This window comes from Phaethon lepturus, unplaced genomic scaffold, assembly GCF_000687285.1.
Source record: "Phaethon lepturus isolate BGI_N335 unplaced genomic scaffold, ASM68728v1 scaffold9326, whole genome shotgun sequence".
Taxonomy (NCBI): domain Eukaryota; kingdom Metazoa; phylum Chordata; class Aves; order Phaethontiformes; family Phaethontidae; genus Phaethon; species Phaethon lepturus.
Genome location: NW_010544121.1, coordinates 70,751 through 90,500, shown reverse-complemented (window position 1 = coordinate 90,500; position 19,750 = coordinate 70,751). Strand labels below are relative to the sequence as shown.

General features: G+C 45.4%; 1 protein-coding gene across 1 annotated transcript; it reads right to left on the bottom strand.

Annotated features, from left to right (window-relative positions):
* Positions 1-362: 362 nt before the first annotated feature.
* On the bottom strand, positions 363-15,925 carry SLC3A1 (solute carrier family 3 (amino acid transporter heavy chain), member 1). Its single transcript, XM_010288572.1, has 10 exons — positions 15,499-15,925; positions 14,119-14,298; positions 13,070-13,224; positions 11,921-12,046; positions 8,539-8,658; positions 7,077-7,201; positions 5,568-5,766; positions 4,241-4,423; positions 1,650-1,751; positions 363-803 (listed from the first exon to the last, which is right to left on the bottom strand). The coding sequence occupies exons 1-10, from the start codon at positions 15,923-15,925 to the stop codon at positions 363-365; spliced, it is 2,058 nt and encodes a 685-aa protein (XP_010286874.1).
* Between the last annotated feature and the right edge of the window lie 3,825 nt (positions 15,926-19,750).

The following is a 19,750-nucleotide window of genomic DNA, read 5'->3' as shown; positions in this document are numbered from 1 at the left end:
TACACACCTACAGACTTTTTAAAAGTTACAATGAACTGCCCCAGGCTTTGGATTCCACAGGAGCTCTTAATGACCAGCAACTGTAAGGGGCGGTGCCCGGAAAGTGACTGTTCTCTTTCCTCATGCACTTAAACAAGACAGTTTTTTAGAACAGGTTTACTTTTCTTCTCCACAGACCTGAATGGTGAGTTTATACTGTACTTTTTCACCACCAAGACAATTAGGTATATCTCTTTTATTTTTCAGGACATTTATTTTGTACACGAAGTTTTAAAAGCCAAAGAAAAATAAATTTTTTAGCATTTCCCTGAAACCAACATTTTCTAAATTAACAGGAAAGCTTGGTTATTCTACTCCTGCACTTAACAGTTCACGTAGAGTAAATTGAAGGCACTGGAATAACAAGCTTTTTCTGCCACAAAACAATTTCCTTGAAAAGCTTCCATAGTATGAACAGGCTTTGCTGTTTTATATTCAAGGACCAGGCCTTCTCCCAATTCAGTTTTAATTAGTTTGGTATTGACAGCTTTACCGGTATTGCTAAAATTAGTACTTAGTCTTATAGTAGCTTCAGCTGGAAGGGTAGGAACTATAGCTTTCAGGTCTACTGTCGATTCCTGCCCAAAATTGAGAACCATCATAAAGACTCTGTCTAACCCATCCAATTCCCTCACATACACAAAAACATTACTGTCATTCCAGATGTAGCACATCCAGCCCCGATGAATGGGTAGCTCGTTGTTGCGAAGGAAAGTTAGCTCTCTGTACAAATTCAGGGTTGAGTTGGACCAGGTCATCTGGATCTGCAACAGTCAGCATAACACCGTCATTTCTTTGCACTGAATGTAGGAAATATTCCTTACCTCTCATACCCAGACAGTCTGCTGAAAACACACCCATTAGAATTCAGTTTTGACAATTATCTCTCTTCAAATATGTCTGCAAATTCCACTGAAAAACTGCTTTTTCTCGTGTGCTTCTGTGGCACTTGTAGAGTGGCAGAGACAGAGGCTATTAGGCATGACAGAATTTCCCCAGCACTGACACTATTTCCTCCTCCCACAGTGTCCTTGTCATACTGTTTATTCAGGAGAAAGCCACGGCCAAAGCTCAACACAACTTTTTTTTTCCAATTGTGTCAAATCTACTTAAGTCACAGTGTTTGTTTCATGTTTTAAATTTTTCCTGTCTTATTTTTTTCTGTCTTCAATTCTGGTCAGCACTGTAGATCAGCAAAATCTGTTTGACTGACTGCTCAACTGCCTTGAAAAATTTTTTGTTTACTTACGTTAGACATGGTCTATGTTAAGTTCTTGTTACAAGGACAGTGCTTTATAGTAATAGAAAAAAGGCTATATTCCAATTTAATATTAAAATTATTAAAAGGATGTTAAAGAGCCAAATTGCCACATGTATGTCATAATTGCAGATGCTCTGCTTAAATGAATATAGACAAAGTAAGCTCCTTGCTGGTGCAAGGATTACCTTTTCTAATAAAATTTGTGAGGATTCAGTGCAGCTTTTTTATTTTCTTCCCTTGAGTTTATTCTTACTAGCTGCACTGCCAATTCCCACTAAGTAAAAGAAGTCAGAGCAAAATAGATACATTAAAATATTTTTAACCATTAGTCACACATACAGATACCTACTTCAACATTTACCCTTTGGTAGTCAGAGTTAACAGGTAACCAGCTACTATTGCCTTGAGTAAAACCAGCATTGACTTTGCCATCCCACTGCATGGGGGATTTCTCTGGAAAGGTCGCCTAGAAAATAAAGTGGTGTCAGAGCCACTACCAAGAAGTTACTTGTTTTGATTAATATATTAAAAAATAATCCCTCAAATAGCATGTTCTCACATCTTCTAAACAATCACCGTTTTCAGTATTGCTTTCTTTGGTTTAAATTAAAATTTAATGAGAAGGACGTAATCCTGCTCCGAATGTAAAGAGAAAATAAGAATTGAGACAGCTCCTGAAGTAGAGGAGAGTGGATGGTCTCATGGATATGGCGTCACTGGTAAAATGTGCAATTCCCAAATGACTCTACTAGAGTTGTCTCCTCTTGCAACAGATGGTTGGATAAAAATTTACTAATGACAGTGAGGATATTCTGATAAATACCTAGACACGCAGTGAGTGACTATATGAGGTAATGAGTCCAAAGAAGAGATGCTCTCAAAACAACAGTAAACAACTAGTAAGTGCTGTTCAGTGTCCGTTCTTTTGTAACCATCACACTTTTCACCTCAGAACTCTTCAAGCTTGTATTTGCAAGGGGTACAATGGACAGGATTATTTGTGTTAGATAACACTATTTCAAAGTGCAAAAACTTTGCACCAAAAAAGATGGTGCAGAACCATCTTTTAACAGATTAAAAAGTGTTGATGTAAAAAGCCTGAAGTTCTCATTTTGAAAGATTCAGAAAAATTCTGAAAAAGCTTCCTCATTGTTATTGAAGAGCTTGCCAAAAGATCTGACACTTAAATTTAATGATATAAGAGGGCAGAAAATATTTTGCACATACTTTGTGTGTTTGTTTTCCATGAAAACTGTTTTTCATATAAAGGGCACTTTTCAATACAATCTGTCAGAACAGCAGCTCAACAAAAGAAATTGTCACTTTGCTTTGTGACATTATAACTAACGGGTTTCTCCTTTTAGCATGTTCTGAAAAGCAGGGGAAAAAAAAAAATCCTAAGTTTTCAATACTGGTAACACTCCTTTTCATCTTTACCTCTTTTAGCTTCTCTTGCAGTGTTTCAAACGCTGGGGCTAAAAACTATACCCTGAGCAAATACTCTCCATCTGTCGAAGACACCCATTAATCAGGGAATCTTCCTCTCCAGGTTGAGCGAAGAGTGGTTTCGTGGTGTTACAAAGCTGTGAGCCACAGGGTGGCCACTACAAGAGAGTAAACCCTGAGGAGCCAACGGCAAACCACTTTTCTGAAGAGTATCACTCTTGTCAGCAGTAATCAGCAACAGGAAGAAAATGCAGGAGGTATTTTGACCTAGCTGTTTTTCAGAGGAAATGAGATTTCCTTTTAAATCAGAAAAGCAGTTCCTCACATCTGAATCAGACAAACCTGGCGATGATCCTGTGCTTCTTTCAAGTACCTCTTCCCCTTTGATACAAAACTAGCCAGCATCATTGGTAACGTCATCAGAGGCTGTCTTACTTCCCAACAGAGGCTTTCCACAGGGAAACCAGCATCTGCCATTAGGACCCTGTTCTCATGGTGCTCAAATATGGTCATAAGAGGCAGAGCTGAGCTGTTCCCTTTTGGGCATGACCTTTTCCAGTCATGCCGATACGTTTTGGACAACAAGACACAACAGAAGTCGGTATGATCATAGAAGAGACATGAAATTACAGGGGCTGGACGTGAAAACTTAGGTAGGTCAGCACAGTGTGAAAGGCAGAGACACTTTGTGTTAATCCCTCTTCTGAAAATTTCTGTAATGTAACACACACAAACATCTCGTCATGTGTTACTTGTAACTATGATCAAGTGAGCTGATCAAGTGCTCACTATGAGCACCTGGTTCCCAGGCTCAGGTACCTAACTCCTTTATAGAAAGGGATCTAAAAGACAACTCAAATAAGCCTGCATGACAATCAAAAGCCACTTCTGCTTGCCACCAGGCAATGCTAAGCAGGGGCTGGTCTGTTACACCCACCCCTTGCTGGAGACCACTTCAGAGCGTGGGCATATTATAGAGGGCTGTGGTTTTGGTGCCTTTGTATAGTCAGAGCAAAGCAGTCTGCAGGAGGTGGTGACTGTAGCTACGCTCTCAGGAGCTCTGATTTCCTTTAAAAAGCAGCCAGGAAATAATGGACTTCAACATAGCAGTTAGGGTACTTCTGTGGGAGGAAGGAGACACCGACTCGGTTCCTCTTGCTCGGATGACTGCAACACACCTCTCCCAACCACTAGCCCAGGCCCAGGGTTGGCATTCGCTGCCCCTTCTGCTGAAGCGAAGCAAATCAACACCGCTGCAAACCATGCAAGACTCATCTGGCAGAAGACAGAAATCGGGGACCATGATTGTAGCCTAGCAGTTCAGACACACATCGAGGCCTCCGTTCTGCTCTCTGGCCTGGCCATTTCTGCGTGCTGTCCAATGGTTTTGCCATGGGGAACACAGAAAACCATCTAAACAGTGAGAAAGACTGGATTTGGTTAACTAAACAAAAGTTCTTGTGTTTTTGAAAGTTCTGTTACTCAGAACTAAACAACAACAGGATCGGAGTTTATACACTCTTTGCTTACATTTTCTGATGCAATGTTCTCCATGCCTATTTCTTCACCATAGTAAGTCACCGGAGTACCGGGAAGGGTTAAAAGCAGCATGTTCATAACGTTGACGTACTCCTTCCCAATCCGAGATGAAATCCGAGCAGCGTTAGGGCTTCCAACCTGAAGAAAACTTCATTCTGTTAAACACACGTTACAAAATTCCACGCATATATGAAACTGGCTAACTAACTGAACAAGGTAGTAGGTTGGTTGGTTTGTTTTCTTTCTCCTCCAGGCCTGTGAGGGCGATTGTCTTTATCTTGGTGCCAAACTTCTGCCCCAAATAATGTAGCACATAGAAGCCTTGCCAGCAGTGCACAAGACAGAAGCAAGGGGAGATGACAAATAACTCCCCGCAGTTACAGTTCACTCAGATTTCTGCCATTTTCTCTGCTGTGCAAAGGTGGTTCTTGTTTTGAAATTATGACTGCTTGAGCCTGTCTTTTCCCTGGGGCTGTGAAAAGTTGGCAGCCCTGAAAGTACGCAAAAAGTAGGCACGCTTGACTATGGGACTGAAACAAAAAGAGATCTGAATATAGGAAGGGATGTAGTGAAACATGAGTGGCTGCAACCCCACATGGTTGGGAGACAGACTCGTTGCCATTTTCCTTCTGAAAGCCAGACAGGGGAAAGCTGCTTCTGAAATAGTCTCTTGGGGTTTGCCCCCTCTCCCAGAGACACTGCCTTGAGGGTATCAAAGAGTATTCTTGAGAAACATTTCATATGTAAAGAGAACTGCTCCCATGTTGCTTTTGTGTGAGTGATCAGAGCCTGTATTTCTGTGAATTGCCTATGGTGGATCTCTTGCACACCCCAAACGTGCTTCCTAGCACAGACCAGCAAGGTTTCAAGTTACCTGCCCTCAACTGGCTGCTCTGTTCTTCCCTGGCCGTGGGAGGTCCAGAACCCACGGCCAAAGATAATTGTACCAATCCCATCCTCACCGGTGGTTTAAACCAATGCCCCATACTACGCTGGGGACACTGAGGGAGAGGCATGATCGTAAATTCCCGTTTATCACCCTTGCACGAGGAACATAACTTACCGAAGGCAGGACAGCCAGCCAGCTGGCCAATGCCAACGACTCCAGTAGCTGAGAGTTTCACGTGGATATCTACTATAGCTCAGCCATGGGCTCAGGTTGCTGCTGATCCCACTGAAATCAATGCGTGTGTGAGGTTTCTAAAAGAGGAACTATCACCTGTGGGTTTCTACCACCTACAGGAACAGGCCCTTCCTATAAGAGTTGGTCTAGAGCTCTTACCGCCCAGTTTGGCCATTTTCCTGCAGGCATGTTTTTCATCCACAAGTTGACAGCTTCAGAAATACTGTTGCCTGATACATTTTTCATGTTAATTAGGTTGAAATTGAAGGGAAAATCTGCTTCTTGGATAAAAGTTGTTCCATAATACATCATTGTTGCCTCAGTGTCTTCCGTTTCATCACCATCAGAACCCATAAACCTACAAAGAAGTACACAAGTATCTTTTTTGGCTCATTCTTGGCTTGTACAGAGCGGAAGGAAGCTAGGAATGGTGTTGGACATACTTAGAAAATAACACAGCATAAAGAATTATGTTCGCTTCCCTCCTCCCCATCAAAACAGATTAATACAGAGAAACTATATACTTTGTAAAGGAGACAAGGAGAGATATTTCTTGGATATTTCTGGAGAAAAATCTGCGAGAGTCAACAAAAGGCTCTAACTATTTGACTGAAGTCTTATCTTTCTGAACCCACGTCCACATAACTCCATTCCAGCAACTTCCATGCTTTCTTTAACAGAAAAGGAGCTGGGGGTCCCCAAACGGAACATGTGCCCTTGCAGCAAAGAAGGCTGATGGTATCCTGGGCTGCAGTAGGAGGAGTGTTGCCAGCAGGTCAGGGGAGGTGATCCTTTCCTTCTACTCTGCACTGGTGAGGCCACACCTGGAGTGTGGTGTCCAGTTTTGAGCTCCCCAGTACAAAACAGACATGGACATACTGGGTAGAGTCCAGCAAAGGGCCATTAAGGCCATTAAGAGACTGGAGCATCTCTCTTACGAGGAGAGGCTGAGAGAGCTGTGACTGCTCAGCCTAGAGAAGAGAAGGCTCAGGGGGATCTCATCCGTGTGCATCAGTATCTGAAGGGAGGGTGCAAAGATGATGGTGCCAGGGTCTTTTCAGTGGCACTCAGTGCCAGGACCAGAGGCAACGGGCACAAACTGGCAAACTGTAATACAGAAGGTTCCCTCTGAACATCAGGAAACACTTTTTCACTGTGAGGGTGACTGGGCACTGGCATGGGTTGCCTGTAGAGGTTGTGAAGTCTCCCTCCTTGGGGATACTCAAAAGCCATCTGGACACGGTCTTGAGCAACCAGCTCTAGGTGGCCCTGATGAGCAGGTGAGTTGGGGCAGATAACTGCCAGAGGTCCCTTCCAAACTCAACCATTCTGTGATTTTAACAATCTGACTACGTGTCTGATATGAACTGTACTATTAATACTATACAATAAATCAGCCACAGGACTGATTAATTACAATGTCTCTGTGGTCCAAATGGTTGCCCATTCAGCTTACTTTTGTCCAGAGACACAGCAGAACTACCAGGGCCAATTAATTTCCTTTCCCTCACACACTGGGGAAGTGCATAGGCTATACTACATCTCCACTATTGGCATCTGAGGAAGAAAACTTTTTATGGCATATTATATTATTTAAAAAAAAAAATTATTGCTAGGAAGACGGTGACAAATACTAGGGACAAATTCAGTAGCTGTAATAACGATTACCTGTATCGGCCAGGTTCACTGCTGAACTGATTCATGGTTTGACGGAAGCTACGGATGATATCATGCATACCAACTTGCGTGGCTGTGTAGTCATGGTAGAGCTGGGAATAAGCTGTAATACTTTCCTTAAAGAAGAACGCAATTCCCATTAGTTCACCAGTATTTTAGACTTCGGAACTCTCCAAATTCTTCCTGTCCTTTCCTGAGACAATGCACCAGTCCAGATAAATTTTAGCTGAAATGAGTTTAACATACCAACACTAACAGCGCAGAGCTGAACTGCACTTGGGGAACTCTAAAGATATGATAGCAGAGAGCTGATTATTTTGGCCCCTGTCCTTCAAGAGGGAGAGTCCACCCGCAGCATTAACCCACCGAGCCCATCGGCAGAAGCGAGCGCAGCCGGTGCTGCGGCCACACACCAGACTGGAACGATGGACAACATTGTTGTGGTAACTCACAAAGACAAGACCACCTGTGGAGCTGACCAGTTTTATGCCATCCCCAGCTCCACAGAGGAACGGTGTCTTAGTGCTGGCACTATCGTGGAACGTCCCTGAGTTCACTGCCTCAGCAGAAGCAAACAGCATAAATAACACAGCACATGCTTCTCAGCCTGTGTGGCCACCATCAGGTTCTTTTGTTTTACTCCCATTCCTACTAGCAGCGTAGAAGAAACACACGCTAGTGACTGCTGTGGGATCCCAAGCAGGCAAGAGCTCTGAGCTTACCTACTGCGGTGGGCTCCCCAGGGACGACCCACCAACTATTAAAATCGCAAGACTGGTCCTTTTAGAACATAAATTGAAAAGCAAATTATTTTAAGCAGAAAATTCAAAGCAATTGTGTCAGAACAAAAATGTGAAGGGTATATGGACAACAGTGTATCCTGTGGCTGTTTTGGGAATCTCTCAAGCCGCCCAGGCACAGGTAAAAATTGCGGCTGGGTGATGAGGTGGTGCCCCAGGCAGTTCCCCTTGCCGCAGAGAAACTGGTGAGGAACTGAAACCAGCTGTTTTACGGCAGCAGCTCTTTCCATCCATGTGTTAAAAAAAAACTGTGGACATGGCACTTCGGGACATGGTTTAGTGGGCATGGTGGTGTTGGGTTGATGGTTGGACTTGATGCTCTTAGAGGTCTTTTCCAACCTTAATGATTCTGAGATTCTGTGATTCTAATTCTCCTCCCACCCACAGCGTTCCTGCTTGCGGGTGTCTCGCCGACCTACTCCCTCAGCCCAGAGCTGCTTTCTTGTAGGTGCTCCTTCCGCAGAGCGCCCAGGAGCCACTTGCCTTCCAAAGGACAGGGCTGACCCATGCTTCATAAAGCCAAAATTAAGACCCGAACGAGTGAAAACATACATTCTCTTGCCCCAGTGGGAAATACCGGGGGGGGGGGGGGGGGGGGGGGGGGGGGGAGGGATGGGGCGGGGTGTGGAACAAAGACAGAACATATACGTTACTGGATTCTGGGACTTGTTCACTTGAGGCTCGTCTCGTAGGTGCGTTGCTTCTAGAAGAAATTTAACAGCGCTGAAACTAAATCCATCGATTCCTTTGCTTAGCCAAAATTTGATTATGTCCTAGACAAAGGTAAAAGTTGAGAATTCCAAGTGAGCCCATCCCATTCAAAATAGTACATACTTAAAAAGAAAATTAAACCTGTTAGTAGGTATTAATATCTAACAATTTTTTTTTTTTAATTTGTACTTCAAATTTTACTAGAAGTTAAAGTGAATCATGTCAATCTAAGGTCAAACTAAGGTCTAAATAAAGCATGTCTTATTATTTCATCCAGTATGAAAAAGATCGGTCTGTAACTTCTATTGTAGTTCACGCGACCAAAGCCAGGGCATGCCTCGCTGAAAGCAGTTTCTAATCTCATCCATCAAAACAACTGGGCTCATGCTAAAGCGCTGTTGTTGGTGAACACCCATCATGGCTGCACACAATTAGAACACATTGATTCAAATATGCAAGAAGATGTGGTTCTGCACAGAACTTGTGCCACCAATTTTCTTTTTATACAATAGAGCTCTTAAAACATTTGTTCTCTTTTATTTGACTGGTGTGAATTTTGTTTTTTAATTTTATTTTCAGGCTTATTTGTTGATTTTGCAGGAATATGAAAAATTATCATCTAAGTTAAGATACTGCTATCAATTTGTAATTTCACTATCAAATTCAGAGGTTAGTTGCTATTTGTAAAATTATATCCTACTTCAGTAGCTATTATATTACCTCAGCTTTCATTGCTCTAGTTTTAACAAACAACTCTAAAGTTCAGTCCCTCTTGAGTGGTTTCTGCAAATGTTCTTTTAGGCCAGATACTTCCCTCCATCTGAGGACAAAAACTTTTTTTTTTTTTTTTAAGACAGCTATTGAATTGCCCGTTTTTTTAAACATATGAAGTACACTTGCCTGAACAGGCTGGAGTAGAACTAGTCCACACTCAAGCTTTACAGATTTTTGTTTGGCAAATAAAGACTTTGCCTTACGGCGTTGTGCTTTCTCATAGAGCCATTCTGAAAGCAGCAGCTCTCGACAACGTGTCTGCCCAATATTGACCCCACCAAAAATTAATTTCTGTTTATGCATGTGCTCATCACAAAAGCAACAGCAGGTATCAGGAGTGCAGGTATCGGGCACTGACATGAGACTCACTGAGACTGATCCACTTTTATTTACGCAAGAAAGGCACAACGCGCTGGCTTCTAAGTTTCATTGCTCCACGTGCCCTTTGGCTAAACCAGACGTGAGCTTCCCTGGAAGAGTAAGTTTGCTTCCTTCTCAGTCCCACAGCCCTGACCTTCTGAAACAGGACTTTGAATTAAAATACTAGACAAAGATTATTCTTTAACATGCTGGAGCAATCAATGGTTTTCATAAGCATCTACCAAAGGTTGGTGTTAGCAGGCCAAACTTAGGAGTTCTCGTTTCATTTCTTTGCAGAGGAAACGCAGCATCTGTTCGCTACTGGAGCTTCAGTAACGTATGAGGTGCCGTTCAAAAAAACCTGAGTCAGGACCATTGAAAATTAGGTGTAATGTTAGGAAGAAAGGTGTGAGTGGAACGACGTGGTGTAAAGGGAAGTGCCAATATGTAGAGGTTACCGGTGGAGTTCTTCAAGGATCAGTCTCATTGCACGCTTTACTTAACAAATGTGACCAAAAGGGTTTTGTTTCTTCGTGCACATGCGGTACCCGCGGTGAGGGGAGAGGCTCCAGAGGGACAGCGCGACCACCACAGTAAGAACTGGGCAGCTGTGAAGACCACCGCCAAAGCAGCACGCCAAAATTCAACAGTACAAGTAGCAAACACTGAAGGCCTAAACACAAAACACACTTGAGGTAGCTGTACTACCTGAAGGGGCTATAGCTTAAGGCGGGGTGGGGTGGGGCAGAAGCAGCAGTTGTCAGACTCCCTGTGCTCAGGGCCACTTCCCCATATTTTAATGAAGTCTACATGGTCTGCTGGGAGACATTATGCAGACAGGCATGAGGTTTCATCAGAACACCTCCTTGCCTTGGTGAAGCACTCTTGCCATGACAGCTGTCCGTCTGCCTCTCTCCCCTGTAAAGTCATCAGAGATGTAGACAGATCGAAACTCACTATCTCCCCCTTACCCACAAGCCCAGGCATTCCTCGTAATTCAAATCAGCAAACATCTCTTCGCTAAAACAAGGTGCCATCCCCACGTTTGACTGGCTCATTAACAGCTCCTTGTATCAACAGAGATAAAGACTTCTCTCTGCTTGAGTGATTCAGCTCTGCTTCAGCACAGGCTTCGGTGCAAGAGCCGCTTCGCCTTCCATCTCAATCCTTCCATTAGTTCTTGTCCTTGATGCAACATCCAAACGCCCTAAGTGCCTTCACCCTTGGCTCTCGATGGAGGCTAGAGCTGAAAGCAGTTACCTGCTTCCAGACCGCAGTCACGTTGGGTGATTTGACGACTAGCACCAACTTCAACGCAAGTAACAGCAATTTTAGGGGACAGAGAGGGAACTGCCTATGCCACTGTGCAAGACTCTGCCCAGACATCTTTTCTGTTCCATTTGTTTGTTTCTGGCCATCCGCATTTGAGAAAAACCTCAGGCTAGAAGCGTTGCGAGGAGTAAATAGCGGCCAAACAAAGGGATGGAGAGTCTCTCACTTCAGGGAAGATTGGAAAAGCCCACCCCATTTAATCTAGCTTAACAGAAGCTGAAGGGGGATGTTGTCAGAGCTGAAAAACAGATAAGCATAAAGGAGGCTGGGAAAAGCTATTTCAGCTGAGGGACAAGTTTGGTTCATAGGGAGCTGAGTAGGAACAGTTTGCGAATAAGGTTAGGCTGAGAAGTAGTGGGCTCCTGAAACATCAACGCAATTTCAAGAAAGCCTTTAGCGAGAAGGGGAAAAGGAGCTCCTTCTGACGTGCAATAGCCTGTTCCAAAAACCCATCAAGATCTTACCAAGCACTTGTGAGAGCAGGAGACTCAAGCCAGCGAAAAAAGCAACAGTCGTACCTTAAAATCCAGAGGACTGCAAACACCACCCGCCACCAGTACTTCCACTCAAGGACACTTCTATTTGGAGATTTTTTTTTTTTTTTTGGTTGCTTGTTTGCTTTTAAATTAAGACTTGAAGCAAAGCGAAAATCCTCCGACACTAGAAGCATTACAGCATAAAGCTTGAATTTTGCTTTAACGTTCGTCTAGATACCTTTTTGTTTCAGTTGTTTACATACGCTGCAATCCTTGAATTACTTCCAACTAGACTGCAAATTGTGTAGCACAAAATCAGAGAAATTAAGGGTAGAAATAGCTGCTTTGCTGTTGGCACAGCAGCAGCGAGTTACGTACTTACACGGATTTCTTGTTGGACAGCAAGGCTGCGAAAATTTAAGTCTGGCTGTTCTTTCCCAAACTGATGAAAATAACATTGCTTTCTCACATCGTCAAACTGCCAGCTGGAATTTCCAAAGACACTCACCTGCTCATATAAAGGAGAGGGATAATCAGAACTCCTAATTTAACAAGCGTTTACTCCTGTGCATACTTTAAGATGCGGCGCATTACAAGCATGTAATAAGGCACAAAACGCCTAATCAATGGAGTAAATTCTGAGCAGATTTTGGTACTTAACGTTTTACCTTTCCTTCTCCCACTAATTGCTCTCCCTTTAGTTGGGCTTCACCACATGTATTTCTTGCTCAACGTTCTGTTTCATCCCTTTTTTTTTTAAGTAGACTTTCACTGAGAATTAGTCAGAAGGGAGGGGAAAACATGGGTGGGAACATTTCTTTTGGAATTGTTTTTCCTAAAACTTATTAAAAATATCTTTAGTTAACTTAGAGCTTTCTGCAATCTGCTGTTGTCCCTCTGAAGCGCCAACAACAGTCAGCATCTTCAAATGTTAACTTTATCATCATCTCTGTAATAGAAGATTCCAAAAGCTAAGATATTTCTTAAGGCTTTAAGTTTAAAGAAAAATTACACTAGCTGGTACAAAATACCCAAAAGCTAAGATATTTCTTAAGGCTTTAAGAAAAATTACACTAGCTGGTACAAAATATTAATTCCACCTTGAGTTTCTAGAATATACGAGTTCCTAATCATGCACCCATCAGTTCAAATTTCAAATAAAGATATTTGAAATAGGCAACAGACTTTCCGGCCTGATCCCCTTCCAGAAAAAGGAAAAAAGCCAAGACGAGGCTGTTTTGTTCTCCTCCCCACCAACGATGATTTCAGAGGAGCTGAGATGAAGTTTCTGGAGCGGAGTGCCCAGACTGAGAAGGGGGCACATGTGCGTGCACAACTATCCCTTTTTTTGTTTGTTTAATGAGTGAAGATTTAACACCGAGGTAAAGAAACAAAAGTAATTTTCAAAATTCTGTTTGAAGTCGGAACTCCTCGCCCCTGAGCTGGTTCAAATCTTAACCCGCACCAGCTCATTTAGTGCCTTCAGTTTGTACCTCTCAGCAATCCCGCGCGTCTCCCTTCCCGTGTTTACCCAGTTGTTTGGAGGAGAGACCGAGCCAGCAGCCTGCGTGCAGTCCTGCCAGATGTAGTAGTCCGTGTACTTCCCAGTCCGATTGCGACTCAGCTGAAACCATCGGTGTTTGTCACTTGTGTGGTTTGGTATTAAATCCATTATCACCTTTAGCCCTAAAAAAAAAAAAAAAAAAAAAAAAAAAGCCATAAAAAACCGCATTAAATTTAGCCTTTTAAGACAAAGTTCACATTTTTTCCTTAATGCAGCATCTGAAACGTTTGGGCTTCCTCCATCCCAGAGGTCTGGCAAAGGAGAGAGGTGAAAAACCCCACAGAAAGCCCCAGACTACCAACACAGTTAAACTAACTGAAGTCTGCAAGCAGCATCTTACGGGTACGGTTGCCCCCCAGCACATTGCCGGGGAGGGATAGAAGGGGGAAGAAAAAAAACTAGAACAGATTTCTGCTTCCTCTAACTCTGACTTCAACACTTCTGTCTCCCGCCCCCCAGGTGGGAAAGGCACTTCACCAGTCTAGCACCAGCGAACACACGTTCTTCCTCACCCTTCCTACAGACTAGACATGTTTTGAAATCCCAAATATTTTTGGGACTGGCAAGCCGTCTTCCATTCAGCCCAACGGCTGGAAGGACAAACACCTGAGCAGACTTTTGGTCTACGGCATAAAGGCACCACCCAGAGAGGCAATCGCGGGAGGGAAGCCTCTGCTCCCTCCCAACCCCGTAACTCCTTTCCCGCTCCCCTCAGAAAGGGGCCATCAGCCACCAACAGCGGCACCTCGGCCCCGATCCCCCAGAGCACCAACGCCCGCACCGTACGCACCTCCCACCCGAGGGCGGGAGACGGAACGGCAGCGTTGGCGTGGCCGTGGGGCCAACGCGCACCCCTACTGGGCACCTCCACCTGCTTCTGCTCCACGCCGCCATGGGGGAACGGCCAGACGCGCAGACCGACGTCTGGGAGCGTAACCAGGTTACGTAAAAGGTACGCCCGCGTCGGACGAGGGAACATCTTTCTAATAGTTATTTGGCTCGGAGCCGCAGCTTACCTCTGTCGTGCACGGCGGCAAGCAGATTCTCAAAATCGCTCATTGATCCGAACATGGGATCAACATCATAGAAGTCTTCAGCTCCGTATCCGAGGTCTTTTAAGGGGGACTTATAGAAAGAGGTGATCCAGATGGTTTTTATATTCAAATACGTAATGTGGTCCAGTTTTTCTTGGATGCCTATTTAAAAGAAAAGGATGTCATGTGTTTAGAAAAGACAAACTATTTTTGGTGCAGTAGGTTTGCTGGGGGCTCTCAAAGACGGTGCACAGGTGCCTTCGATACATGACCATCCCCGTTTTCACTGACCTCAGGTAGCAGGGCAATCCTGACATTTCTTCAGGGATAGAATGACACCACAGAACGGAAACCATTCAAAGCCACTTTTTACAAAGAGCCAAAACAAATTTTCATTCCATATTATAAAAATATTTATTTCATTTAATAAAGTTAACACTCACTTCCGAAAGCAAGCTCCTACGCTTTGTTACAATGCGGCGACAGCATTGCTTCCCCGTTTCAAGGAACATCAATTAATCCTCAAACCACTCGACGGGAAGCACAATTTTAATGCAAAGATCCCAGGTTTTCCCTGCCTTAGGAAAAGTCTTTTATGGGGTTTTTCTGTGAGGGCACCTCAACTCCAGCCTCCCCTCAGGAGTTTTACACCCAAATCTTTCCTGTCTTCCGGACACGTTACTACCGGCATGCAGCTACAGAAAGTTTCTTCTCTTCACTTGCCAGCGGCGTACGTTATAGGTAGCGCTTCTTGTTTAGAAATATTTTGTCCATTATGGCGTTGAGCCTTCCCTTTCCGAAAGACGCGTCTCAGCTAAGCTACTGCTAAGTGGCACTGCCTCTTGGTATCAGGTACCCCTTCTCAATGCATTCCTGAGAGCCCAAAACCACCTAGACCATGAACAAAAAGTAACACATCTTCCTCTCCTCTTTGTCAGTTTTGCGTTTCCTCACTTGCCCTTCTGGAAGGGCCGCCGACCTAACATGACAAAGTGCTCAGCACCACCCATCCTCCTGACTGACCTCAGCTTCGTGGAGATATTTTACGCTGATGGCAGTGTGCTGCTGCTCGCTCCCGGTGAGCGAGAGAGCAGGAGCTCTCGCCTCTAAAGATCCGTTCTAACTCCAGGCTGAGGCTTAGCAACTTCAGCAAGCAACTCCTAGATTTATTCACGACCATGTGAGTTGCCATTAATGATCAGTCAAACAACTTTTCTTCCCTTCTCCATTAGGGTGGCTTTCTCTGTTGCACGGTATGGTGATTTTTTTTTTTTTTTTTAATATATATGTATATACACTCACACACGTACACAGCCAACTGCTACACAGCTTTGCACATACCAAGAATGGAAGTTCACCCACCTTTCAGATCCCCATTCCCATCCATGTTGCTGTCCTTGAAGGAACGAGGGTAGATCTGGTAAATGGGACTAGCCTGCCACCAGTCAAGGCACTTTGGAGAGAGCGCAATAATTGCAATCGTAGCGCACACAAGCACGGCGGCAGCGGCAACGATGAGCCAGAAGAGAACCTCCCTGGTGACTCTGTACCGGGCCTGGCTGGAGAATTTCAGCAAGACTTCCTTCGGCATCCCCGCGTAAGGCTTCAACACCGGCTCCTCCGTAGACGCTGGGTCCACAGCAACGGTGCATGTTTTTGGCATTTCTTCTTGGCTACTGGCATCAGTCTCCTTGTCATCAAAAGCCTCATTTTGAACAAATCCGTTGTTCTCCACACCTCCCTTCTCGCTCAGCTCCATAGGTAAGCTCTTAGCTTCCTCCTCGACCATTTCACTTCACGGGTCTTGTCCCGGCAGCTCCGGGCAGAGCAAGGAAGCGTGCCAACACACCTTTGTTCAGTGGAATAAGAAGCAGTGTAATTAGCTTCTGGGTTTATAATCAATCCTGACCAACAGGTCAAAGTTCAAAAAGAGACATCTCTTCCGCATAACAGGCATCTTCAGCAAGATAACAGGCTACAGGCAAGTGCGGTCTTCCAGGGAGGTTAAGCCTATTGCTCGGACCGGCCGAGGAGAGTTACGGTTACTGTTGCTCTGTCCCGTACACGAAACTTCTCGTCCTTTGACAGCAGGAGAAAATCTGTTTTTTGGTTTTTGTTTTTTTTTTTTTTTTTACCAGGAAAAGATTTAGTAAATATGCAGCTTTCCAGACTGGTCATGGTCTCCCCTGCCTAAAGCAGTCTGAGAATTAATGAGTAATTTAAACAGGGACAGCAAGAGAACGAGGTGTTGACAACTTCTGGCCCAAAAGCAACAATGCAAACTAAGAAGAACAGACACCAAGGCCTGTCGCGCTTCGTTTCTCACAGCTTAGAAAAACAAAAACCCCCAAACTAACCCAGCCCAGCCCACCCACGACTCTTAAGCAGTGACAACGATGAGGCACGTACCAATCCTGCAACTCGCAGCACGTGACAGGTTGCTACACCCAGGGCTACCCCGGGTCAGGACAGGACAGCCCTGCACAGGCGCGGGCCAGCCTCACGAGACAAAAACCCACTGCCCACTATTAAAATCCCTTTTAAAAAAAGAAACCTTTAAAGGAAAGCAACCTTCCCCTTCTCTCTCTTTTCCCTCCTTCTACTACTTTAGCCAGAAGAAAGCGTCGCCCAAAGCCTGCACAAGCGCGCACAGATTTACACATCCCTGTGCCCCAAGCCCCAGCTGCCCCGAAGCCCACACCCACCAAGACATCCCCTCCAGCCAGCGCTCTCCGCCCGGGCATACTAAAGCAAATGCAAAGCAACATACATTTGCCAAGGAGCTGCCTCATCACATGTCAAAGCAAACCCCTGCCGTAGGGTCAGGGTCCCAGGGAAGCTCCCACAGGCAACTGCAGTGGAGAAAAGGTCCGTTCTGGCCTCAAAAGCGTATTTATTAAGTTTGCCTCAAACCATGGAAGAAAATTATAAACTAATGACTGAAAACAATCCAGCAGGCAATATTCAAATGATTCAGAAATGTGTTATTGCTTCCATAGCTGGTTTAAGAAGATGTCTTTTTTTTCTGATGGCTTTAATGCTTTTCTTCCCTTTCCTCACAGCAGTGCCGGCAGCAACCTCAGCCTGTGCCAGCGGCGGGTAGTTGTCGGAGCATTCGAGATGGTGGCAAGACTTTCAGTGCCCGTAGTTCAGAATTGCTGGGAAATTCAGAAGTGGGAAATCATTTGAAACAGTCTCCCATCTAATGACTCTACAGTCTTAATATCAACCTATCAGTAAGTCGTAAAGGTTTCCAGGAAGGCACCGTACACCCAGCCCGCATTCGGTATGACGCCAACCGCTTCCAACCCCCCCCCCCCCGCCATTTCAGTGGTTTCATTTCAATCATTTCATTTCTGGTAAAAATAGGAAATGTGTAAATACAGAAAACTTTTTAGAGCACGTCACCTCGAGACCTTAGTACTCCCCACCTTGCTTTTTCCCCGGATTCACAGGTTTAAACACGCCCACGGCTTCCTGCGCTACCCAAAAGCTCTGCCACGCGCCCAAGCACAGCGGAAGGCAGCAGCGAGTCGGAGGCAACAGCAAAGGGCAACCGAAACGCGGCCGCGGGCCAGCCCCGCCAACGGGGCTTGGGACGGTCGGGCACACGGAGAGGGAGGGCTCGGCCCTGGGGCCAGGGAATTTTGGGAACAGACTCACAGTGCCCTCAGTTGTGCGTTTTGTTTGTTTGGGGTTTTTTGGTTGCTTGCTTTGCCTCCCCCCCCCCGCCCCCCCGCCTGTTTCTAAATTGTGGGGCTGACACAACAGAGAATCAGAGTTAAGAATACAGATCTCTGTGTGTGTGTATGTATATATATTCTGTGCTTTTGCTTTCATATGTATGTACATCCCCTCCCAGCAATGTGTCCAACCCTCCAAAAGCCCCACCACTCGCCGCAAGAACAACGCCGAGTCTCTCAGATCACGGCACTGTGCAAAACCAACGCCTGTAAGACCAGGCTTGGCTCCCGCTGCGCTATTTAGCAAGAGAGAGGCAAGTAGTATGTAAAAAAAAAAAAGTTGAAGGACATGCATTAAAAAAAAAGTCAGCTAGGAGCAACACCGACAAGCAGACTGTACATTAGTTACCCAAGTAGCTGTCTTGTTTTGTTTGCTTATTTGTGTTTCATTTATTTTTAAAATGCATTCCCAGCCATAGCCTCGCCTCCCACGGGGCCACCCTGCTCGTTCCGAGTCTTTCCTACCAGCCTAACGGGAACGGGGAGCAGCCTCCCTGCGTTTGTAGAAACTGCAAAGGATGTATTCATGCCAGAAGACCACTGCGTGACACAACAGCAAAGCGTTAACAGTGACATCTTAAACAGATTTTAGTGCTGCTTCTTCCTTCCTCTGTCTCTCCCCGCGACACCGCAGCTGCCCAGCGAGCCGCAGAGCCGCGGCCAGCCGCGCTGCCCGTTTGCTTGGTACGTCGTGACTGCGTCACGCAGAACTTGCCCCAAGTCACGATCGGCACCTCTTGAAGAACGCGGCCCGCGGCCGAGGATCTTCACGTCGGCCATCTCACAGCACGGGCCGGAGTCAGAGCGTTTACGTACCGGAGACGGAGAGCAGCACCTCCCCAAGTCCCAGCAAGCATCTCTGGCACATCACCGGCACACAGGCATGTAGTTATCGTAACAAGTAGCTGCTCGACAGGCTAGGCTACATGACCGTGATTGAAGGTGCAGTTCTGTGTCTAATTCACCAGCGTTTTGCGCTAATTTGATCACCTCCTGCCCGTGAGTGCTTGTTCCCACCTTGCCTTGCCCCCCGCCCCAGGCCAAGTGAGGTGTTTAGGCAGCTGGACAGTGAACCAAACCGGGAAACAGCTTTGGCGAGGAAAAAAAAAATAATTTAATTCTTCAGACAGTCCTATTCCTGATCTGGAATAATAACTTATTTATACCTTACGGAGGACAGATCGTGTTTTAATTGCCAAGCGTCCAGCTGAAAAGAGGAGGGTTCTGCGGCTGTGGCAGACCAAGGCAGCGTGCCGGAGCCGGAGGCTGTGGACGGATGAATCGCTGGGCTCGCCTCAGCCTTCCTCTGGTGGGGACGGCGCACAAAAAGATACAGGGACACACTCAATCATTTAAAGGTTAAAACAGAACATAAACCAACCTGGCAGCCACCGAGTACGTGTCTTGGTGAACGTACAGGTTTCAGAGTCAGACTGACCGTGCTTACAGCCCGGCTTCAACCGCGTCGCAGATCACATCAACCCCACGTTGCTACGCGGGGAGAGCTGCAGCGCAGGCAGGTACCAGCGGCGCGCAGGTAGGCTGGGGCTGGACACCTGGACCTTGAATGCTAAAAATTCTTCTGGAAAACTTGGAGGGGAAAACACAGCCAAGGAGCTTAAAGTAGGTCTGGATGATCAACTGCCACTAAACCCTGGAGAAGAAGCCCAAGAGTCTGGTACCTCCTCCTATACATGTTTCCTCAGACTGAAAATAAAACCACACAGGTATTTTGTTCTTATTACAGACCTATTTTTTTTTCCCCTCTCCTTCTCTTGAGGACTTGCTCGCCTTGAAATTACTGGATAAAGGGAAACTGTAAACTTCCTTTTGAGAGAGGCAGATCACCAACAATTCCCACCGAGCTTTAA